The sequence below is a fragment of the Episyrphus balteatus genome, chromosome 2, assembly GCF_945859705.1.
Source record: "Episyrphus balteatus chromosome 2, idEpiBalt1.1, whole genome shotgun sequence".
NCBI classification, from domain to species: Eukaryota; Metazoa; Arthropoda; class Insecta; order Diptera; family Syrphidae; genus Episyrphus; species Episyrphus balteatus.
The window spans coordinates 116,862,522-116,886,366 of NC_079135.1; the positions used below are offsets into that span (position 1 = coordinate 116,862,522).

The 23,845-nt window shown below is 29.5% G+C and overlaps 1 protein-coding gene across 4 annotated transcripts in view; it reads left to right on the plus strand.

Moving 5' to 3' along the window:
- Positions 1-23,845, plus strand: part of LOC129912318 (peptidyl-prolyl cis-trans isomerase G-like) — a 159,788-nt gene that overhangs the window by 128,468 nt on the left and 7,475 nt on the right. For all 4 annotated transcript variants that reach the window (XM_055990527.1, XM_055990529.1, XM_055990528.1 and 1 more), the window contains exon 2: positions 17,164-18,387. In XM_055990527.1, coding sequence (XP_055846502.1) covers positions 17,164-18,387 — 1,224 coding nt within the window. The remainder of the gene's footprint in view (positions 1-17,163; positions 18,388-23,845) is intronic.

Here is a 23,845-nt window from a genome sequence, read left to right on the forward strand (position 1 = left end):
TTCAGGACATTTTTATCATGTTTTTAGTTATTGAGCTTACATCTTTGTTAATCGAGAAAATTGATTTGAAATCATTTTTATTGATTGCAGATAAGAGGATTTTTGTCAGAAAGTTGAAGAGTGTCAGACTTTTGGCTCCTTTTAATATCCTTGGTTAGGGTAAAAATTTCAACAAAACCAAAAATAGTACTAAAAATTTCAAACAAAATGTTATACTTTACAAAGCTCTTTTTTTTTAAACTGTTGGATAGTTACTTTTTTGGAGTCAAATTGAAGCTATTAAAATGGATCACAACAAAAACATTACTGTTAAAAAAAGAGCCAAGTTCTCCTATGTTGAAGTTATGCTAGCACAAAAAGTACTGAAATGTAAAAGTGTACAAAGTTCTAAAGCTTGGCTTTAAATTTGTATAAATAAAATTTTGGTTGTTAACTTGGCAATTTAACTTTAAATTACCGATTTTTAAAGCTATTTGAAAAATTGCCAAGTAAACAACCAAAATTTTATTTATACAAATTTAAAGCCAAGCTTTAGAACTTTGTACACTTTTACATTTCAGTACTTTTTGTGCTAGCATAACTTCAACATAGGAGAACTTGGCTCTTTTTTTAACAGTAATGTTTTTGTTGTGATTTCACTTCTTTTTGCAAGGTTTTGCTGTAGAAATTAAAATCTCTATAATTGATGAAAATTCAGATAAAATGGGCGGTTACCACGCCCCTTGTCTAAAATTTTCAAATTTTAATTTTTTTCTTTTGTAATAACTACCAGATCTACCATTTTACCAAGTTTCAAGATTCTACGATAATCAGAAGTGCTCTAAAATATTTGATGTAAATTAAGTGAAAATGGGCGGTTACCACGCCCCCTGGCGAAAATTCTCAAATTAAAAATTTGTTTCTTTGTATAAACTACCAGTTCTACCATTTTACTAAGTTTCAAGATTCTACGATAATCAGAAGTGCTCTAAAATATTTGATGTAAATTAAGCGAAAATGGGCGGTTACCACGCCCCCTAGCTGAAATTCTCAGATTTTAAGTTTTTTCCTTTGTATAAACTACCAGCTCTACCATTCTACTAAATTTCAAGATTCTACGATATTCAGAAGTACTCTATAATATTTGATGAAAATTCAGCGGAAATGGGCGGTTGCCACGCCCCCTGGTTGAAATTCTCAGGTTTTAAATTTTTTCCTAAATATAAACTACCAGCTCTACCATTCTACTAAATTTCAAGATTCTACGAAAGTCAGAAGTGCTCTATAATAATTGATGAAAATTCGGCGAAAATGGGCGGTTACCACGCCCCCTGAATTGAAAATCTCAAATTTTCGATTTTTTCCTTTGTATACACCACAAGTCCTATCACCATGTAAAATTTCAAGTTTCTACGATAGCGGGAAGTTCTTTATAATTTTGATGATCTGTCAGTGAGTCAGTGAGTCAATGGGTCATATGCGTAAAAAATAGTAAATGCTTTTACTTAAAAATTTGTAAAGCATGAACTTTTTTAATCCACGTTTTGTGCCTATCAAACCTAGTTTATACTTAATAATTTCATATTGCTAGTATTTACTATTTTTATGCATACGGGCCAATGAGTCAGTTACGGTTTTCGCGATTTTTGAAGTCCTATATCTCAGAAACTACTCATCGTAAGAAGCTGAAATTTTGTGAGGAATTTGGGTTCGGCCAGCTCAACAAATGTAGCAAGTTTGGCATATTTGGTGTGGAAGTTAGACGGGGGTCGAAAATGGCCTGAGTTGTTTCCTGTAAATAAGGGTGTAGTGCCAAAGTTGCTAGAGAACTTGGCTGGGCACTACCGTACCCCTTGATTTGCAAACTGCTTAGTCAAAAACTAGCAAATCAATGTTAAAAACGTTAAATAAAGAAACTTAAAGAATTTGTCGTTTATGTAAATTTTTGTTGGGTTATTAGCAATGTTGCTGGTTTTTAAACTATTCATTTGGTCAATTTTATTAACATTTTACAGACATTTACAGATGGTAAACAACCTCAAGGACCTACAGTTTACCGCCTAATCCGAATGGCTAAGCAGAGATTCATTTTTTTCATGAAAATGTTACTCTTGGAGGCTCTCATCACAAAAAGTTTTAAGTTTTAAGAAAGTACCTACTAAAATCTTTCCTAAAAAAATAAGGGGTTGAGGTAGTAGGGTGAAAATACTTAACGACTTATTCTCGTACCTAACAAATATTCAAACAATTTTCACTAAATTCATTGAAGCCGTTTCGGAAAACTGACACGAGATTTGTATAAATTAGAATTATGCGAAAAAAGATAAATTCATTCCGAAAAATTGAAAGGCTGCAACTTGCGATCTTAAAGAAATAATGAGAAATGCTAAAAAAATGTCAAAAAATAAAGACGATAGGTACTAAAAACTCCTTGAAATTCAAGGTCTTGGAAAGAAAATCTACTTTATGGATCTTCAATATGGATAACTTGTTTATTCAGCTTTAATTTTCTCTTTTTCTAACTCTTTAACCATCAACATTTGGAGAACCAATGATTGCACAAAAAAATTAACAAGAGTGTTTTGAAATCTTGAATAAATTTTCTACAAAAATCAGTTGCTGCTTTTTGGAAAGCATATTTTTTTAAATTTTTTTTTGCATTAAATTGAAAAAATCAAGAAAAAATGAGCTTTTGGTTTCTTTTGGAATAATCAGGCGCTAAGTTGAAAATATCTAGAAAATCAGTAATGTTGATTGTGCTTTTTACAGTATACCCACAAAAAACCTACAAAGTTTCGATGCAATCCATTGAGCGGTTGTTTTTTTTTTTTTCATTCTATCGAAGTTTTGCAAACAAAATTAAAGAATTATGATTTTGGCTTTAAATTATCATAATTCTTTACATAAAACAATATTTTTTCAATTTTTTATGCATTTCAATTGAAAAAATGTTTATATTTATGAATTTTATATTAACCTTACCTAAGTCTTTTACGAAACGAAATGCTTGCTTATGTTACGTAACGTAACCAAATCGGATTTTTGTTACTGAATTTTAAGCTTTTTTTTCTATATTTTTTGCTCTCAGTGTAGGTTACCAAGGACTACCTGATCTTTAATATCTACCATTCCTCAGTTAAGTAGTAGTTCTATCGGGAATTCCAATCCTTTCTTCTCAAAACAATCTTTTCCTCCAGGTGTTGCAGTTGTTGTTTTTTCTATTTTAATTTAAAAATTAATGTGATTTTTGTTAAAGCGCAAACAACGAAGCACAGGTTGATTGTCGATTTGCACAGAAAAAACTTTTCGCCTTGTTTACCTTTTCTATTCGTGATTTCTTTGTTTAAAGTATAGTTTCTTTCTACCATTTTTTCTATTTTTTCCATCACAATTTCACTTTCTTTGCCATTCGCTGCCATTCTTCTCAGTCCATTAGATCTGTGTGTGTGTAGATGTATTTAGCGCATAGCGACAGTTGGTATGGTAGTGTTGAAACAATTGAAACCCGGGAGGCTTTAATGAGCTACGCAATTACTTCTCACCATTAGCTTCCAGGAAAATGGTAGTCAAGTGAAGGTGGTTTCATAGAGTTCTTATGCCATGACAGAAATGGTTTGGGATGGAGTGAAAAAGAGGTGAAAGGTCTTATACTTAAAACACCCACAGGCTCAAAGTTTGCTCTTTCTCATTCACCATCAGCTGCTGCTGTAGATAATTCTCAGGGCTTTACTTTTATCGGCTTTACCATATATTTTGAAATTTCAAAACCAATTGAGTTCCGTATAGAACACCAGACGTGCGACGAAGGCTGTCAAAGCGAGTCTTTTGAGACTAAAATTTATATTCATTTGTTGGTTATTAATTAGTGTGGTAGGTGGTACGACACAATGTATATACCAGAGATGAATGGCAGTGTGCGAGCTTATTAAATCCTGATTTAATTAACGCGCTTTCGAAATATGGGACATCTATTTAATTGGCTCGGGGAAGGCGGAGCAATATATTATAAAGACTGAAATGAATGGCTTATTTTGATATAGAATTACAAGGACAAAATCGATGTTTAACACTTCATTTGAGAAATGCTGAACAAAACAAAATTTACAAAAGAGCTGTAAAACACCTCACTAAGGATCTTAACCTCTTGAATTGATAAATCATATCGATTTAAACGAATTATGTTTCAAAAATTCAAATGAGTTGTAGTAAATTATTAAGATTTATCAAACAAATTTGTTTTCTTTGAACCTTTTTACCTTTGAATTCTTTCTCTTTGAAACTATATTTTTGTTTTCCAAATTCTCAGCCAATATGATTAATGGAAAGCAACAAACGAAAAAAATGTGTTCTCAGTTAATAATTTGCAATAATTCTGGACCAATGCTGCCTTATCTTGCAGCCTCTCTCGACACGCACGTATAGAGCTAACCTTTAGAGTAGTTTTGTTTTTTTTTTTTATTATTGCCAGCATCACTCATGCAAGAACTCTTTTCTACCTTTTGTTAGTTTTTTTTTTTTTTTTTTATTCTACTCAAAATGGATTTCGATTGGATTTATCGTTATATAATATTGAAAGGTAAAAAAAAAGGAATTTTTTCGTGGTGGAACATTTTTTGTTTATATCAACGGAGATGGAACTTATTCAAATCAAAAAAGGGCCTGAGTCCTATATTTTGAAATAATAAGTAGGCCATACATTCGTTCACAGAAATGGTTGCTTCAGACTAGTTTGAAATCAATTGCAGATCAAAATCACATCAAATTGAAATTAGTTTCAAAATGATTGGAAACCAGTTTAAATTCTCTTGGAAATTCGATTTTAAATAAGTTTTAAATCAAATCAAAATTACGAGTACTTTAAAATCGTTTGTTAATTAATTTTAAAATGATTGCAAACTAGTTTCAACTTAGTTGCAGCCTTGTTAATTTATTATTTTCAAATTTTGAGCGATGTTGCATCTAACCAATAGAAAAAATTGATTTGAATCTAATCAATCTTTAATCAAAAATAAATTTATTTCACCTTCATCCAGTTCGGAGCTATTTTTATGGATTCAAATTTCTGTCATACGGGGAATTTAAAATTATTCCAAATCAATTTCAAAAAGGCACCAAATTAAATTCAAACTGGTTGCCATTTAAATAGTTACAAACCGATTACAATATAACACGGATATCTTAGAGGTTTAAATTTGACTTGAAAATTAATAAGTTTTTGTTTCGTTTGGGTTCTTATACTATTTTTCGATAAGTCGCCTCTGAGTTCTAATTTATTTGCACTGCTAACAGTCCACTCCTGTAATAATAACCAAACCCATGGACACATGGTCATCTGTAAAGCCATTTTTCATCTTTTCTTTTTCCATTTTTATTTTTTGAGCTCATTGTTTTTTCTAGTATAATTCATTTTTTCTCCTTCTGCACCAATTTGAACATACATTGGAACAATTTATCGATTTGTTCTGGTTGTCATCACTTTTGAGTAGTGAACTCTGGCTTGTAGTTTTTTTTTTTTTCTTTTTTTTTAGTTCGTGATGGGAACCAGAAAAATGGTAAATATTGGACGATTTTATAAATAAAAAATAAGCTTAAGCCGAGTGCACTTCTGAGAATTTTAAATATTGACTTTAGGATGTTTGAGATAAACGTTTATGCGAATAATATTCGTTTTATCATTTCAAAGTATTTATACAAGGAGCATTAAGGAATAAACATAAAAATAAAACGCTAGATCACATTTAATAATATTTTTTTTTTTTTTTAATTAACAAAGTGGGAACTAAGCACTACCTAATATTTCAACATAAAAAACACGGTTAAAAAAGTAATTTATTCAATGTTTTTTTAACAGAATAGGTATCCAAGAAAAAGCTTAAAAATTATTTTATGTCAAAGCACCAACATGTTATACACAATGTTAGATTCTCTTACCAATTTAGTGTCCAAAATATAGCGAGGCAACAAATAACACTATTTTCTGATGACGAAATATTCTGCTATTTGTACCGAACTTAAAACAGCTTTAAACTTAAGTTATGTCCTACCAAAAATATTCTTAAGGACATTCTTGGTACGTGTCCGCAAAATTAAGTTCGTAGCTCAACTCTTTTGTTTGAACGAACATCAAAACACTTTCCTCTTTTCATGTACATGAAGTCATGTTTATTTCACAGATATATGTCTGGACGCATATCGTCGACTAAGGATACAAACCATGTAAATTGACTTGATTTTTAAAGGGTGAATTTGATTTGCAAAAAAGGTGAATTTGAACTGTGACTGGCAGATTGTTTTACTATTTCCACACGATTGTAATCCTCAAGTATTTTCAAACTGCATCAATTAAAATTGCATAATTTCCTTATTAAATTTGTCACATCTAAAATGTCTTTAAACTCATTGAGGCGATTTGAATCCTTTATCTCCTTGGGTACTAATTAATTGTACTTAAATTGAATTTTGTCACCTATTCAATAGTCATAACTTCCAATAGCAAAATATTAATATACATTTTGCAACAAAGTACATTATAAGTCTCTGATTTGAAATACAAATATATACATATCTACATATCTCTTGTATAAGTTTCAAGTCAATCCCCACAATTAATTTCCTCCAAAACGACAGCTCTAATTGCTTTGAGCTAAAATCTAAAATGAAGTCCAACAATTGAGTTATTGATGATGATGATGATGTGGATTTTGATGGTTTATTGACCGACCAGGTTTCATAAAGGTAAGCAAGAAATCCATTTCTATTTTCTCATCGTCGCGTCACCGAAACCAAATTATAAATGGAAACAATTAAGCTATGGCGATTGTTACATTAAAACATGATATAGCTTTCACGTGAGTGTGCAGTTGTGCACCCTTCCTGTTGAACGGACAGATATCTATGCATAATAATCTCTGCCTTTGATGGTACCACCTTTTATAGCCCCCTCAAAGCATGATAATAATTTCTATACAACCTAACCAAAAACTGCTTAATTCTCATTCGAAATTGTCCACAATGTGTGTTTGTTTGTTTGTTTGTGTGGATGTGTGTCCTTCTGTGAAAGGGTTGTGTTTTTAAGGATATCTTGTTTTTGGCATAAATGTCATCTAACTAAAGGTTTTATCCATCGCACATACAAAAATAATAACCACATGCATCGCATAATTAATTCTCATAAAAGTCATATCAAGATTAAAGCTAACCAAGCTAACTGAAGTCGATCTTAGAGACACTTTAACAAGGATAGTCACATTGTAGTATGAGACTTATACTAACTTGATGGACATTTTGTGAACATGAAAATGTGTTCTCTCACAAATTTAGTATCTTTGAATTGGATTTTCAAAACTCTTCAATTTAATGTGTTATACTCACGCATACCTTAGTTGGCTTTTAGGAGTAATAATTTTATGCAAACATCCAGGTGCTGGTCGCAGAAAATTTGAATTTCAATGAGACGTCATTATTTCTAATTGATATTTATTTGTCTGGAAATCGTAAGTAAGAAAATCCATTTGATTTCAGTACTTAATTTAATGCACATGAGAAAGATAAAAAGCACGATTATTTGGAGACACGTCTTTCTTTTTTTTTAGACCTTCTTACAATCCATTAAAAATTAAAACAAATAAAATCATATTCCTCAAATTTGATAAATAAAATTGCAACTTTGTACAAATTCTATTTGTAAATTGTTTTTTTTTCTGATAAATATGAATTATATCATAACACCTACAGTGTTTAAAATAAAATCGTTGCATAAATTAAGGCGCTTAAATATGTCAATTTTATTTATTTGAATATTATCTGAAAAACGTGTGGATGAAAAATGATTGACCCAATTAGTGTCTATCACACACACAACAAAAAAAGAGGACTTATTTGTTTAAATATAGTTTTTATTAATTTCATCTGCATTTATTGGATTTGGTTATTTACATAAATTTCAAATGCATCAATGCGTATTCTGATCAACAGGGACAACATACAAAAACTAGTTATCCCCATATTATTCGTGAAATTAAATTTATCTACCTTGGTCACGATGTTTACACTGCATATTTGTACTCGTAGATAATATTTTTTTTAACAAAAAACGGTCACTAGAACAAATATTAATGTCAGGAACATTAATTTCTATTTTTATCTTTTTTGTGATGCATAGCAGGATACAGAAGGGATAACACAAAAGTCAAACTTAAAACTATGTACTAAATAAATTCATGGCATAAATTAAAATAAAGTGTAATGGTGTTATGTTCAGATACAATGCTGTGAAAAGTTTTCTAACGAGCTGAAATAAAAAATACATGATGTGGGAAATCTGAGCTATAAACTTTGTATTAGATTAGTCCAAATACAGAATCCTTAGGAATTTCATTTTATCGAAATTTCAAATAAATGAAATTGAAGAGATTCTTTTTCTTATTTATTTTTTTATTATTTCTTATCTTTCACTGAAACTTCTTGAAAAAACCTATTACGTTCCACAAACTTAAGTTATTAATAGGCAGTTCATTTACCCGATTAAAACCCATTTTAACTTTTTATGAAGCTTTATGAAGATTGTGAAACAATTTGTGGATTGTGGAATGTAAAAAAATATTACGTTCCACAAGCTTAGTCTTATTCAAGATTTATTTTATCAAATTTTAAAACTTTTCATTGGTAACTTGCGATGAAATATGATTGTGCAACAATTTGTAGATGGTGGAACGTAAAAAAAATATGTTCCTCAAGCTTAAAGTCTTATTCACGAGTTCCTTTATCTGATCAAAATTTTTCATAGATAATTTCCACTGAAATATGATCGAGAAACAATTTGTTAATTGTGGAATGTAATAAAAAATTACGTTCCACAAGCTTAGTCTGATTCATGAGTTCCTTTATCTTATTTTAAAACTTTTCATTGGTAACTTGCACTGAAATATGATCGTGACACACTTTGTGGATTGTGGAACATAAACAAAATAATACGATCCACAAACCTAAAGCTTTATTCAAGATTTCCTGTATCTGATTAAAATAATTTTCATAGAAATTTCCTCTGAAATATAATCGTAAACCAATTTGTGGATTGTGGAACACATTCCTTCTTTTCATCCCATTGACATAAAATTAAGATACATTTTCAGGCCTGTTTTTTTGAGAATTTTGTTTAACGAAATCCTAAATTACATGGAAAATAGTATAAAATGATGGCTATCCCTTTTTGGTGTAATGGTCGCGTTATGGCCTACCCACGTATTCGTATAGTTATCTTTTGAAATAAAAATAAAATTTCAATTCTTATTTCCCAACCCATTTTCAGTCACATTATTTGCCTTTAAATAATAAATTGCAGTTTGTTTTAAACATGATTGCAATCGAAAAAGGATATCCGAAGAATTAATCACTCAATTAAAAGGAAAAGTAAATAAATAATATTCACTTTGTTTTAGTGACCCTCGTTTTAATTTCTATTAAATCTACATTCATAAAATTCTAATGCCAATCCACCCCTATTTTTCTTTTATGGAGTCACCCACAATTTCTAAAGAGCCTTACATTGATATATGTCACGCGATTTTAATATCTTATCACTTTGCCATCTCTCGCTCTCTCATTTTAGCTACTTTGCCAACTCAACAACACACTGTTGCTATGTTGCATTTTTTTAGTATTTAAACATAAATGCAAATAAAAATACAAAACTGAAAAAAGTTAACTCAAACCAAGCATGAAAACAATTAAACAAAAAAAAAAAAAAAAAAACCTAGTCAGAGTAACGAAACGAATGAGTTTCAAAGACACAATAATTACGCCAGCAACAGAGCTCAACAAACCAACAGATAGAGACACCCTAGGCGCCAAGCTCTACCCACAACACATTATGATTTCTTTTTTTTATTTCTTTTTTTTTATATCGAAATATATTCTACCATTAACCATCAAAAACCCAACAAGACAATCGGGATAATTTTTTAATGTTTTAATGTTTTCCACCACAACTGCAATTATATATTTTTTTTTTTTTTGTATTTATATATTTTTATATGTTTTCGTCCTTATAGTCCTTGTGGGCATTTGCGTTCTCTAGCATCAAATTAAATATAGCAATGCAATAGACAGTGATTTCTGTAGCTGGGGTGACCATATTCTTAAAAAAAAATACTGAAAAAATGTTCTATAAATTGCATTCATATGAAATGAAAATGAAAATAATGAATACGGTCCACAGTCCACACATTGTTTCACGATCATATTTTAGTGGAAATCATTTATGAAATTTTTTAATTAGGTAAAGGAACTCGTGAATAACACTTTGAGCATGTGGAACGTAATATTTTGTTTACGTTCCACAGTCCACAATTTTTTCCACGATCATATTTCAATGCAAGTTACCAATGAAAAATTTTAAAATTTGATAAAGGAACTCATGAATAAGATTAAGCTTGTGGAACGTAATCATTTTTTTACATACCTCAATCCACAAATTGTTGAAAATGTCAATGGAAAGGGTTTTAATCAGGTAATGGAACTGCTGAATAATAAATTAAGTTTGTGGAACATAATATCTTTTTCATTTCCTACAGGAAACCTATTAATTTTAACTGCACTCTCTTCGAAAATTTAACGATTTGTAAAAAGAAAATACAAAGGCAGTCGGGAAAAATTAAGAGTTGACATTTTACTGTGAATTATTACGGATTTTATTGTGGTTTTTTTGAAAGGCCGTGGAAAAATTAATGCGTTCCACACATAACTGCAGAATTTTTATGAAAAGAGGAAGAGTGGAAAAAAGTTTGTGGCTGTAAAAAAATCATTTGGTTGAAATTTTCAGACTTGCGTTCCACAGCTTCAATTTCAGGTTATGTTGTTGGATTTCCAAATTTAAATTGTTTGCATTTAATCTTGTCCTTTTTCACCTCGATTAATGTTCTAAGAATAAGATTTTAAGGCTGGTAATAATTTGTGGAATGTTTTCGTTTTCCAGGGAATTTCAGTTTCTACTTAATTCATAATTTTTCTAATAATATAGGTATATTTGTAGAACCTAAGTCGTCCCAAAAATTAAGTTTAAAAAAAAAATTACTAACGTTGGAATAACGTAGGTACTGATGGTCACTCTAAACTAGCGTGCATCGTAGTCCCTGACGGGATGGTTATGTGTTCCTGATGCTTGTATGATGCCGTTTAAAAGATGATGACTGCTCTTGGATTGTTTTTATTTTGATTCAGCTTCGCGCGCATTTCTCTTTTCTCTTATTTTTTTTTTTTATATTTTTAATTTAACTCGCATCGTACGAAAAATTGGGTTCAACGAAATATTAAGGACGATAACGATGACGACAAGAACTACATACATACATAAAGAACCCAAGAACTCAGATAAGTTATATGCATAGATAGAATAATTATAGCAAAAAAAAAATGTATTTAAAGATGAGAAGAATTTTTCTCTCTTTAAACTTCCGTTCGTGTGAAATGAATCTTAGTTCTTGTTGTTTTTTGTTGTTTTAACTCAACTTTTCATGGCTTCCTTTAGTAAAGCGAAAAAAAAAAAATAGAAAGTCCGCTAAAATGGTAAATACTTGAAAATAATTTGCTTAATATACTTCCGGGAAGGACTTGAAAATTGTTGGCTTGGTTAAAAGGGAAGCTAAAGAAGACAAATGAATAAATAAAAAAAAAAAAGTAGTACACTGTCTTAAATACTTTTTTTCCTCCTCTCATTTCTAATGAAAAATAAAACTACAGCTAGAAGGATGATGCTGGCAAAAAAGGACAGACATCTCTCCTGTAACTATGCAATGATTTGGATAATTTCCCAACCAAAATCATATTGCTGGGGTTTCAACAACCCTTTTATTTTTCTAACTTTTTATCTTTTTTTAAGTACACTGCTGTGTGGTAAATGTTTCGTGGTTTTAATTCAAGTTTTGTTGAATTTATTATTACACATATATTTGATAGGTGCAGTTAATTGCTATGATATCTGCCATATATTTCACGACATTCTCAGAATAATTCAGTCAAATGTGTATTTTTAGTTTAAAGGACACTGTGGCGTATACGTAACTTTTTTTAACGGATAAAGTTGTAATAATAAATAATGTTCTAGCCTTGTCTACTTTCTTATAGAATTTTATCTCTTTGTTGACCATCAACTGACCTTTCCAAAGATATAATTGTGCCCTTAATTATGAAAGTGGACTAAGGTCACTCCTAAAAATGGCCTCAAATCTAGCCTTAAAATTATTGTTATTTAAAGAGTAAAGTTTATTTGAAAGCGAAATTGCAGTAAATAAACTTCTTTATTGCTCCTCTAGTGATTTTATAAAAGAAATATAATTAAATCGTTATAATATATTATAATGCAAAAAGTGACTTAGTCCACTTTCATAATCATGGGCACAATTGTCAAAGTTAAATTTTACATTTACGTGGCGAATTCGCAATCAATATTCGTAAAATAAAACTCCTTCATGGTTGGCTTTAAAAAATTTTATTTTTTTTATCTAGGCAGCACAGAAATAAGATTAAAACGTCATATGAAAGGTGAAATTATAAGCTTTTACATAAAGCAATAAGCGCTTTCAGGTGGTATAAAATTTATTATAGGTTTTTATATCAAAAAAATGAATTTTTGGGTGATGGAAATGATTTTTTCACTTCTTTCATAAGAAATGATTGTTTTTAATAAATTATTTTAATACTTTTTGCATATTGTAAAAATGGTTTTATTATGTAGAAGAAATATTTGGCTTTTTAATGGTATAACTTTTTTTGTAAGCTTTTAAATAAAAAATTAATATAATGAGAAACGGAAAAAGGTAATTTTTCTTAGCTTTTTCTTGTAAATTATGATTGTTTTTGAAATAAATAAACACTTCAATTGACTCATTTTAAAAGCACACAACCTATTTTCTTACGACGTTATCATGTAAATTCATCGTCCGTAAACCGGCTTTACAGACAACCTCTTTTTGTTTACGAATGAAGCTGTCATGTTTTGCTTATCCTAATAATCGCCCTTTATTTGAAGCTTATAATAAAATTGATTCATTTAGAGAAAAGTCTTTCTTATATTATGCCTCACCTTTGCACCTTGAAAAATAGAAATTCAAATAAATCCGCCTATGGGAACTCTAAAGAGTCTTATTTGTCTTAAACTGAATGAGAAAAAAATTGATTCATTTATTTATGGAATTTAAATTCATGTTTCTAGATCCTCTCTCGTCGATTTATTTTAGAATCAACGTACTATTAATTAAATTTTGAAATATATTTTTATTCCTGAATCTACACTATCAAATATTCAATTTTAATAATTATGTAAAATAAATATTAGCCAAATGTCAACTGCAACCACCGATAACTAATCATCTCTTACACATCTCTTACAAAAAAATAAACAATTTTATAAATTCAATTTTATTTTGTTTTTTTAGTGTTTTGTTCAGAGCATAAATTATAATCACAATTTTATAATAAATAGTCCTTCGGGATCATAATTGTCGGTTGTGAGGGTGAACCAGTAGGGTGGGAGTGTGATAATCTATCATTTTTAAGCATTTTTCGAAATAGAAGTAATTTTAAGCTCCAAGGTTTATTTTACGTATTCTTTAATGGAACAATTCCAAGTGTCGTGTCAAACCATTTTTAAGATTTTAATCAAAAATTAAAGTTAAAAGGTTTACGTCACACTATCCGTAACCAACCTATAATCTTTACTAAGTGTGTCAATTTAATTCAAATTAAGTTCATTGATTTAATAAAAAAATTATGTTTAAAAGTATTCAGGAGCGTGAAAATAGAGTGTGTCATGGTTTTATTGATTTCGGTTTTTTAACTGTCACTCGTATTTCTTTCATTCTACTACCGAAGGTTTTGAATGAAAATTAGTCCTTTTCTGCGTGACTTTCCTTTAATATATTAATTTTTCTTTCTTCGCCGGCTACAAGTCGTCCTTGATTAATGCCTAAACACTTAACACTAAATACGAAACACTTTGTAACCAAATTTTAGGAATAATTTTTCCTGAAGCCTAACATCCATCACTTCTTCTCCACCGAATATATATGAGACCAATTATAATAACACTGGTCTGCAAGGAAATCCTCCTTGAAATAAAACTATACTTTTCTAAAGGATTTTTGTATGCTGATTCCGAATCCGAAGTCAGAATTGATCTAGCACGTCACGTTTTTTAGATATTTCCGTTAGAAAATCTCAAAAACCCATTTTTTTGCTGTTTTCGAAGAAATATTTTGGCATAATTTAATATTTTTCAATTAAAATTGTTACGTTTTATGAAAGAACTTATCTTTTTTCTTTCAAATTCAGCTTCAATCTTCTCAATATCTTTTTTCTTCCCCGAGATATCTTAATTTAAGTAAGTTTAGTAGCTTTGGCATATCTTATCATAAAAAAACTGATCTCTAAAAATTAATATATCTTTCTCCCTAGAACAAAAATATACTTTTCTAATGGACTTTAGTGTGTTGATTTTGAATCCGAACTGTGAGATATAGTAGTTTTTTTTAGATTTTCTAAGAAAAAACTTGATTTTATGTTACTTTAATGCGAATATCTTAAAATCCTCACGTGATAGAATTTTATTGACTTCGGATTCTAACTCAGCACATCAAAAACCATAAGAAAAGAATACTTTTGTTTCTAGGAGAAAAAAATCTGAAGCTTTACAAGGCAGTTTATCGAATGGTTTATTACAAATAAGATATTTCTAAATGGATAAATAGTATATAAAATTACAAAACACGTAAAAATTTTGTTTAATATATTTTATTATGGTTTTCTTTACATATTTGACTTTTAAAATATAATGAGCGTTGATATTTTACATTTTCCTTAATTAAGGTGTTTTTGTTCATGTTGGATTTACTAAAAAGTAAAGGATTTTGATATTTCTGCTTTTTTTATAAATCAGTATTTGAAAATATGAGTAAACATTAATGTAAAAAAGACATATTTGAAGTCAATCGATAGTCCTCTAAATTTGAGCTCAATGCTACAAATAGTTTTAATTTTGCACGAGTTCAAATAAATCTAAAAGGTTGATTTTTTAGAAACTACCCACATTTTTTAAAAATTATTTTTACAGTTTTACAATTTTACCTGATAGAATTTTTCTGAAACCAGATTTAGATTCGGGAAAGTCTAATCTTTCATAATATCAAAAAATTATTTGAAGGAGAAAAAAAAAAGTTAAATTTTGCAGACCAGTGTAATTCTAAATCTACAAAACGAATTATTGCAAGGTTGTGTGCTTTTGTTTAAAATGAGTCATTTGAAGCGTTTGCTTATTTCAAACAATCATAATTTACCAGAAAAAGCTAAAAAAAAAAATACCTTTTTTATTTTCTCATTATATGTATTAATTTTTTTATTTTAAAAGCTTACAAAAAAAAAATTATGCAATTTAAAAGCCAAGTATTTCTTCTTAAAAATAAAACCATTTTTAACTTTTTACAATGCGCAAAAAGTATAAAAATAATTTATTGAAAACAATCATTGTCATCAAAAAAACATGAATTTTTATCTTTTCACGTCGTTAATTCTATTTTTTTCCCTAACAACCTATAAAAAATGTTATACCATCTGAAAGCTTATTGTCTTAGCTCAAAATATATATATCGATCAGGTCTATGAGACTTCTACAAAAAGAGCTAGAATTTTTTGAACTCGATCAAATTTCATTAAAAAAAGCAAAAAAGCATTTATTTTTATGTTCTCACGGTATGGAATCAATTTTTTTGTTTGACAGCCTATAAAATTGTATACCATGTGAAAGCTTATTGTTTCACTTTTGATATGACTAATCAATCTCATTTCAAAGATGCCTAGAAGAGAAGTTAGAATTTTTTAAAGTCAACCATGTCGAATTTCCAGACTGAGATTACGGTACTTCCCACACTGGTGGCTGTTCGGGGGGCAATTAATAGATCTCCACTGGTGTTTTAAGGTTTTTCCCAAGTTACTTGATTTAACATTGTGTAGCTTGTAGTTAGTCTACCGTAATGTGTTATATACCAAATGAAAGGTAATTGTATTAGGATGCTCATAAAAGTTTAATAAAATTTCTATCTGCTCTTGGTCAAAAGTTATAACCTGTTGAATTCTAAAATTTTATTTTACCGTTATCTAAAAATTGTGTTTACGAAAATGATTGAAACTTCGCACACATTTAGTCGTGGTCATTGTCTATCATTACTCTATATACTTTATTCCTGTATCTATTAAAGAAAAAAAGATAAAAATAAAAAACGATGAAAATTGGTTAAAAACTGTCAAAAACGGTCAAAAACGTGTTTTTTAAAAACTTGTTTCTTCCGTTATTCAGTCAAAACTCACTAATTCCAATTTTTTTGCACATGTATGCATAAGGCTAAAACCTACATGTCCTATAAGTTTGAAATTTTTTGAACGCTCCAAAAAAAAGCTAAACATCAAAAACTACCCAAAAATACACCTGAAAAACAAGGTGTTTTTCAAAAATTCATATTTCGAAACACAGAGTGTTGGAAAAAAAATTCGTTTTAGACGCCTAATTTTGTCTTCCTCATCTTTTACCAGGCACCTTTAGAATTGTCAAAAAAAATTTTCCCTACCCAAAATCATCATTTTGTCATAGCCCCAACACGTGTACAACGTTCAAACAAAACGTTATAGCTTAGTTTCAAAATTTTTTTAGAATTTTTTCTTAAATGCAGTTATTCTTAAATTAGTCTCATCTATCTATAGCAAAAAAAAAATCAACTCTACAACTTCGCGTTTAGATTTTAGCTCAAATTTCATCTTTCCGTTTTACCCCTGTTTACCCTATTAAATGACGGAATTTTTAAAAATCCTTCATTTGGATTGAGCTTTAGGTTATTATCTTTATAGAAGATTTATCTATAGAAGATTTTTGTATCTCTAATAGTTTATTTTTAATTTTTAATTGAAATTTTTGCCGCGAGAGTGGAACGCTAGAAAATGGCGTCACTTTTTTGTGGTGGCTGCCATGGTTCATTGATTTATAAGACGTTATCACGTCAAAAAACAGTAAATGTCTTAAAATGCATCCTTGTGGTATCCCAATTTTTCACTCCGATTTAAAAACTTTTTCAACGATATTTAATTATTTTATTTAATCTTTTCAATAATATCTAATCCACATGTTTTTTTTTAATTTATTTACAGATCTTACAGAATCCGAACCAGCGAAAGAATCTTCAACAGTACCAGAAAGTGGTATTGTTGATGATAAAGAGCACAACTCCATAGAATCTTCACCGAAATCTAGTAATGAGACAAGCGAATCATCACAAACGCAACATCCTGTCTTGCCAGATAACAATGAAGATGAAGATCAAACAGAAACAGAAAAGGAAGAACAAAAAGAGGGACCTCAAAACAGTTCAAATAATTCACTAGAATCGAACAATGAATCTTCAATACCTGCTGCGGAAAAATCAAATGAACAAGACCAATCATATGAGTCTTTCAAAAGTGCAGATGCAACATTAGACGACAAAGAATCTAACAAAGTTAATAGCCAAACTGTTGATGAAACTTTAGATGTAGACGAAACACAAAATCTATCAACATCTGCTAATGAGGAGGAAGATGACGAAAAAGAAGCTGACAATACCACAGAAGTGGAGCACAGGGGAGATGACAAGAAAGACGATGAAGATACAACAAATGAGGACAACACAACAAATCAGGGAGAAGAACATGAAGATGCATCAAATCAGCAAGAAGAAACAAATCAGGAAGATGATCAAAATGTTGAAGAAGCAAATGAAAATCCAGCGAATAATGAAGAACCAGTCAATGAAAATGAAATCTCAAAAGAAGACGTGTGTCCTGATGACGAAGAAGAAGAAATAGAAGAGGAAGAACCTTTTGTAGATCCATCCAAGCTAGTTGCCTCAGTACTATTGAATGATTCCACAGAAGAAGAACGTAACGAAGCCGAAGCAGTTCTAAATGACGTCTGTCAAATGGCTGCCGCCGAAAGTGTGGTCTTACTTAATCCAGTCGCACATTTAGCCTATAGTTCGCCACACAGCGCTATAGACGATGATGACGATGACTTCAATTCAGTACTGACGCATCCCGAAACCGAAAAAACCCTTCAATCAACTGCAGCGTCAGCCCTTGTACCAAGCTCACAAGAAATTGCTGTCGAATCGGCAGTAGTTGCATCGCAGGCGGCTGCTTTAGTTGCACCAGCTGATGTCGATGTCACTGAAGATACCTTTGCCAGTGTGGTAGCGGAAGTGGAGCGGTTTACAAAAGATGTTGTAAATTCAGAAATCTATTCGGCTGATGTTGGCATCACTGGAGCTGATGTTATGATGGATAATGTTCAAGCCCGCCATTCGCTGGACGATATCTTTGATGACGATGATGTTGATGGTAAGTTTTAGCAACAAAATTTCTGCTATCTTCACTTTCGATATACGCATTTTTATTTTTGACGGAGTTGGATTGTTTGGAAAGAAATCGTTTGAATGGAATTTAATCATTATTTTTTTTGTGTTGTTATAATTTGTGTTGTTTTTTATGTTGTTGTTACTTTTTTTTGTTTTGTTTAACTTTGGCTTCTGGATCTTTTTTTTTTATTATTTTAGTAATGGTAGATTTTGTATCAAACCCTATAACAACCTATTAAACTTATATGCGGAAATCTTATAATATTCGCACTTTTTACAACTTTTAAACAATAAGCATGTTCAATTGAGACAGACCTCATTTAAAATTGAAGCCAATGTTTCCCTGGAACTGATTTCATTTACGCATTTCTTCATTGACGAGATTCATGTTTCTAATAACGAAGAAAAAATAATAAAAATTATTTAAAATTGGATTCATGTTTCTAATATTTAGTAGAGTAATTAAAGCAAATTATTAGGGAACCCGGCCGAACAGCTCTGATTTTGACGATTTTTTTTTTAATGTATGTAGGTAATTAAAAATACTTTAAAGTCTATAGATTAAAAATTGCCGTTGTTGCCGTATTGTTTTTTAAAATTAAAATTAAATTTTTTTGAACAAAATTTCATAAAACAAATGATAGGTAATTTAAGGAAAAAAAAATATAAGGGAATAAAGGACAATCTTCCATCGTTTAAGCGATAAATGCAATTTTCTCACAATCTCACTTCAAACACAAAAAAAAAATATTTTTAAAACAACGGCAACACCTACAATATTTTAAAATACATTTTTAAAAAGCCAGAAGCTCATTCTTATCTCTTAAATTTAAATACACTAAATTTAATTAAGAGTTTTTGAAAAAATGGTCCTCAAACTCAGAATTTAAGAAAAAAAATGTTATTACAAAAATTTAAAATGACTTTTTTCCAAACTTTTTCTAATAAAATATTAATTTAATTTAAAAAAAATGTTTGCCCATAAATATTATCACTTATTATATATTATCATTCCGAAGCAGACACTTTTGAAAAAAAATTAAAATTTACTTCAATTTCAATGGGTTTTTTTTGATAAAAACTAAATTTTTGCATTGAAATAATTGATTTTCTCAAAGATTTTGGCAAATAAGAACTTGAAACTTTTGCTGTTTAACTTTCAACAATAAGGGCTATTGAATAATTAAAAAATAATTTTATATTAAAACGTTGAACTTTAAAAAAAAAATAAGTTAATTTTTTTTCAAAACTTCTATTAAAAAAAGTTCTTCGAAAATAAAATACCTTTTAATTTTTTTCAAAAACTGTAATACATATTGACATTTCCTTTTATAATTTCAAATCATAATAAATGTGGCCAAAAAAATTTGTTTGAAAATAAATGCATTTTATATTACGAAAAAGTTTTTAAAAACGACATGTTAAAATTTTTTCAATAATTTTCTTTTTTTTCAAAAATCTGAATTCAGTTACCATTCTCTCAAAAGCCCTTAATTCAATTAACTTAATTTTAATTTTACAGATATGACTAAACTTCTAGCTTTTTAAAAATGTATATTTAAATATTGTAGGTGTTGCCGTTGTGTTCAAATATTTTTTTTTTTTGTGTTTGAAGTCAATTAATAACAAAATTGCATCTATCGCTTGAACGATGGAAGATTGTCCCTTAATCCCATATATTTTTTTTTCCTTGAATTTCCTAGACAATCTTTTGGCATCAATTAATTTATGAAATTTAAGAAAGATTTTTGAAAAAAACTGTTTTTTGTTCACAAAAATCTTCAATTAAATTTAAAAAATCAAAACGGCAACACAGGCAATTTTTAATCTATAGACTTTAAAGTATTTTTAATTACCGACGTTTGAAAAAAAAAAAAATCATCAACATATAAGCTGTTCGGCCGGGTTCCCTAATATTGACAATTTTTGAGCTTTAGTTACTCCACTAATTATTATTATTAACTTTTATAAAATAAAAGAGCTATCACTCGCTACTGATGGCTTCTAGTACTTCTGACACATCAAAGATTCAATTCTTTTGAATCTTGGTATCTTTCATAGCGATACAAATTTAAATGGGCCCAAAAGATCCAAAAAAATCCATTTTAAGGTAGTTTGCTATTATCCAGAATTTCTGATAACCAAGTGGTATTGTTTGATTGCTAACATTTATTTTCGTAGAATATTATTGCACGCAAAGTTGTACTTAAGTATTAAAAAAAAGTAAAAGAAAACCAAAAGATAATCGCGTTTATTTCGCACATTTTTCTAATGCAGCCTTGTTTAAACCATGCATTTTGCAGCTCATTTAAGGGCGTGATATTCTAGGAGTGAATGATTTCTAAGGGTTCAAAATCATTGTAGGACTAAATCAAAGTCTATTCCAATATTGTTATCTAAGATTTTTTGGCCCATGTCAACAGGGCTATTTAAAAAAAAATTAAAAAGAGGTACACGTTCTAAGCGAGATATAAAAAACAACTTTAAGAATTCTAAATCGCCCACCTTTTTAGGCAGGAAAAATGTGTAAAAATGAAACAGCAAACTTACAGGTGCACAGACGGACGACATGACGAAAAACATTTTCTTGGATTCTTTATCAAATTTATTTTTTGACACAAAAGCAATAAAAAAATAGGTTGAATAGGTTTTCAAGATATGATTTTTTAAGTTTTTTTCTTGTTTTATTTAATCCAATTTTAGTCGCATTTGATTTTGTTTTCCATTAGCATCTTGTTTTCTCATTCATGTGCTACAATGCTATCTCTGAATACTCAGGACATAAAAATAAGCTATTTAGTTAAAACATCAAAAATGTTCAATGTTTTCAGATTTCAACGATTTTTTACTCAGTAATTTTTCGGTCAATTTCAGGGATTTCTGCAATTTACTCATAATTTTGAGGTTATTTGAGCTTATTTGATTCAGCATAAATAGAACAATAAAACTGTTTATAAAAAAACAATTTCAAAAGACAAAATATAGCTTAAAGCGGTCTCCGAATTCTAAAAAACTCGCAAAAAATGTTGTACTTTGAGATTGAGTCCATAAATTCTACAGCCAATTTTGTGCTTGAGCATAATAAAAAGATTATTTCAAAAAGAACAAGTACTCCTCTGTTTAGAACAGTAAAAAAAAACTGAAATTGACCGAAAAATGACTGAATAAAAAATCGTTGAAATCTGAAAACATTGAAAAACGGTTTTTTTTTTCAGGGTCTATGAAAAATTTCAAGTGCCGAAATTTGATGTACTCAGTAATAACTACAACCTCTGGTAGGTCACTTCCAAAGTAATTAACATGATTTTCATTTTTCCGTACATAAATGAAAATATCTGACATAAGGGAAATCAAAATAAATCGTGCATAAATTACACTGGCCAACAATTTTCAACTTTTTAAAATTTTCCAGAAAGAATAATCTTGGTTTCTTTCTAGCAGCTCTAGTTTTTGAAATATTTAATTTTTCATATTTGGGGAATATTCATACTAATTTTTTCAATTTTATTTATTTTGAGCGTTTATTAGAATTTTCAAGAAAAATTTATATTAATCTTAATGTATTTATTTGTAGGAGCTCTATTTTTTGAAATATTTAAATTTTCCACATTTCGGGGGCAATTTCGTACTAATTTTTAAGTTATGATTTAAGTTTATTAGTTAAATACTAACGTTATACATAGGTACATTTTCTTAAAATTAAAATTACATATAGGTATAGGTATTATATTATTACAAAACTAAAAGAAAAACTTAAATCTAATGTAGGGGAGAGTGGGGCTAAATGTAACAGGGGTAAGAATTAACAGCTAAAAAAAGCGATGTTCCTTTCAATATTAAGAAACGCGTAAAGGAGAAAAATGCTCAATTTTTGCATATCTACCGGCACATTTTCTTCAGATGAAGATTAGACGACAGGGTAAGAAGTTACACTAGTGGTGCCCAAAAAATGCATGTTTGTAACTTTTTTTTTTAATTTTATTTTTGGTCTACCTCTTTACCCGAAAAAGATAGAGTGCTAAGTGTTTTTTTGTTATATGCAACTGTGTTTTGGCTCAAATTGCGTGTATATGTTATGTCTATATCAGTTTCGCTTTTTTTTTAAATTGATTTTATGTGCCAAATTTCATGCTGGGGCTAGTTGTAACATTTTTCCGGGGCAAGTTGTACCATGTAAAAACCTACCTATACTGAAAAATTGTTTACCTAATATAATTAACAACCCTGAATATGAATGCTTGTAATTGAATTTGTATTTATTTTGAAATTGGAAACACATTTTTGAACCACCACTTGAATTCATAAAGCTTATAAAGCAATTTATGAATTCGAATAACTTTTATTTAAGACTACTGTCAAATTTTCTCTGGAAATCTTGGATTTGCTCCACTTTTTACAAATTTGCACCAAAATTTCATGACTGAGGTTTGTTTTTATTGTTATTAATTAAAAATAAATAAATATAAACAAATAAAGGTATTTTTCTCTTATTTTTAGTTCTTGGTACAACCTACCCCGGTATGTGTTACACTTTGCCCCGTATGTGGGGTAAGTTGAAACAACACGATTTTTTTTTTGGAAGCTTTATTTTTCAACATTACCGCTATGTTTTGCTAAATTTTTATGATGGATCTTGGAGCTAAAACATGGGTCTTTAATTTAAAAAAGGTCTGGTTGACCCACTTTCAAATTTGTAGGAGAACCATCGATTTTAGAAAAAAGTGTTACATTTGGCCCCACTCTCCCCTACATTATGGGTTATTTTGAATAAAGAATATTTTTTTAAAGTTAAGTGATTTTATATTGTCAATGCTGGAGTTATTTATATTTGAATTTTTATTGTAAATATTAATTAAAAGATTTAAAGGGCTATTAGCACCGTAGTTTGATCTACTGTAAATGTTAGAAATTGGCAACTGCCTTCTCAAACTATACTGACTAGCAATGAAATTTAATCGACAGAGGATCGATGGAGCTGAAATCGATCCATTGATTATCCCGACAATAAAACAAAATTGTAGATACGCTCTGTGACAAGTTAGAAATGGAAGATTTATAAGTTTAATACGTTGAGCGTAAGGTGGCAAGTTAATTCGATTTGACCATGGTAGAAATCTTAAGCAAAATCTCATAAATCTTCTTTGAACGGACTCCAATCTATTTATATGAACCGCATAATATGGCGCCCATATAACGCAACCATATTCTAAAATGGATCTTACGAATGAGACATAAAGAGTTTTTAAAACGTAAGGATCACGAAATTCCCGAGCAAATCTTTTGATAAAACCAAGAGTCATGTTAGCTTTTTTAATAATGTAGTCAAAATGGTCAGTAAAAGTCAATTTTGAGTCCAATACTATCCCAAGGTCAGTGAAACTAGACAAATAAGTTAGTGGTGATAGATTAATCGCATAATTATAGACAATCACATTTTTTTT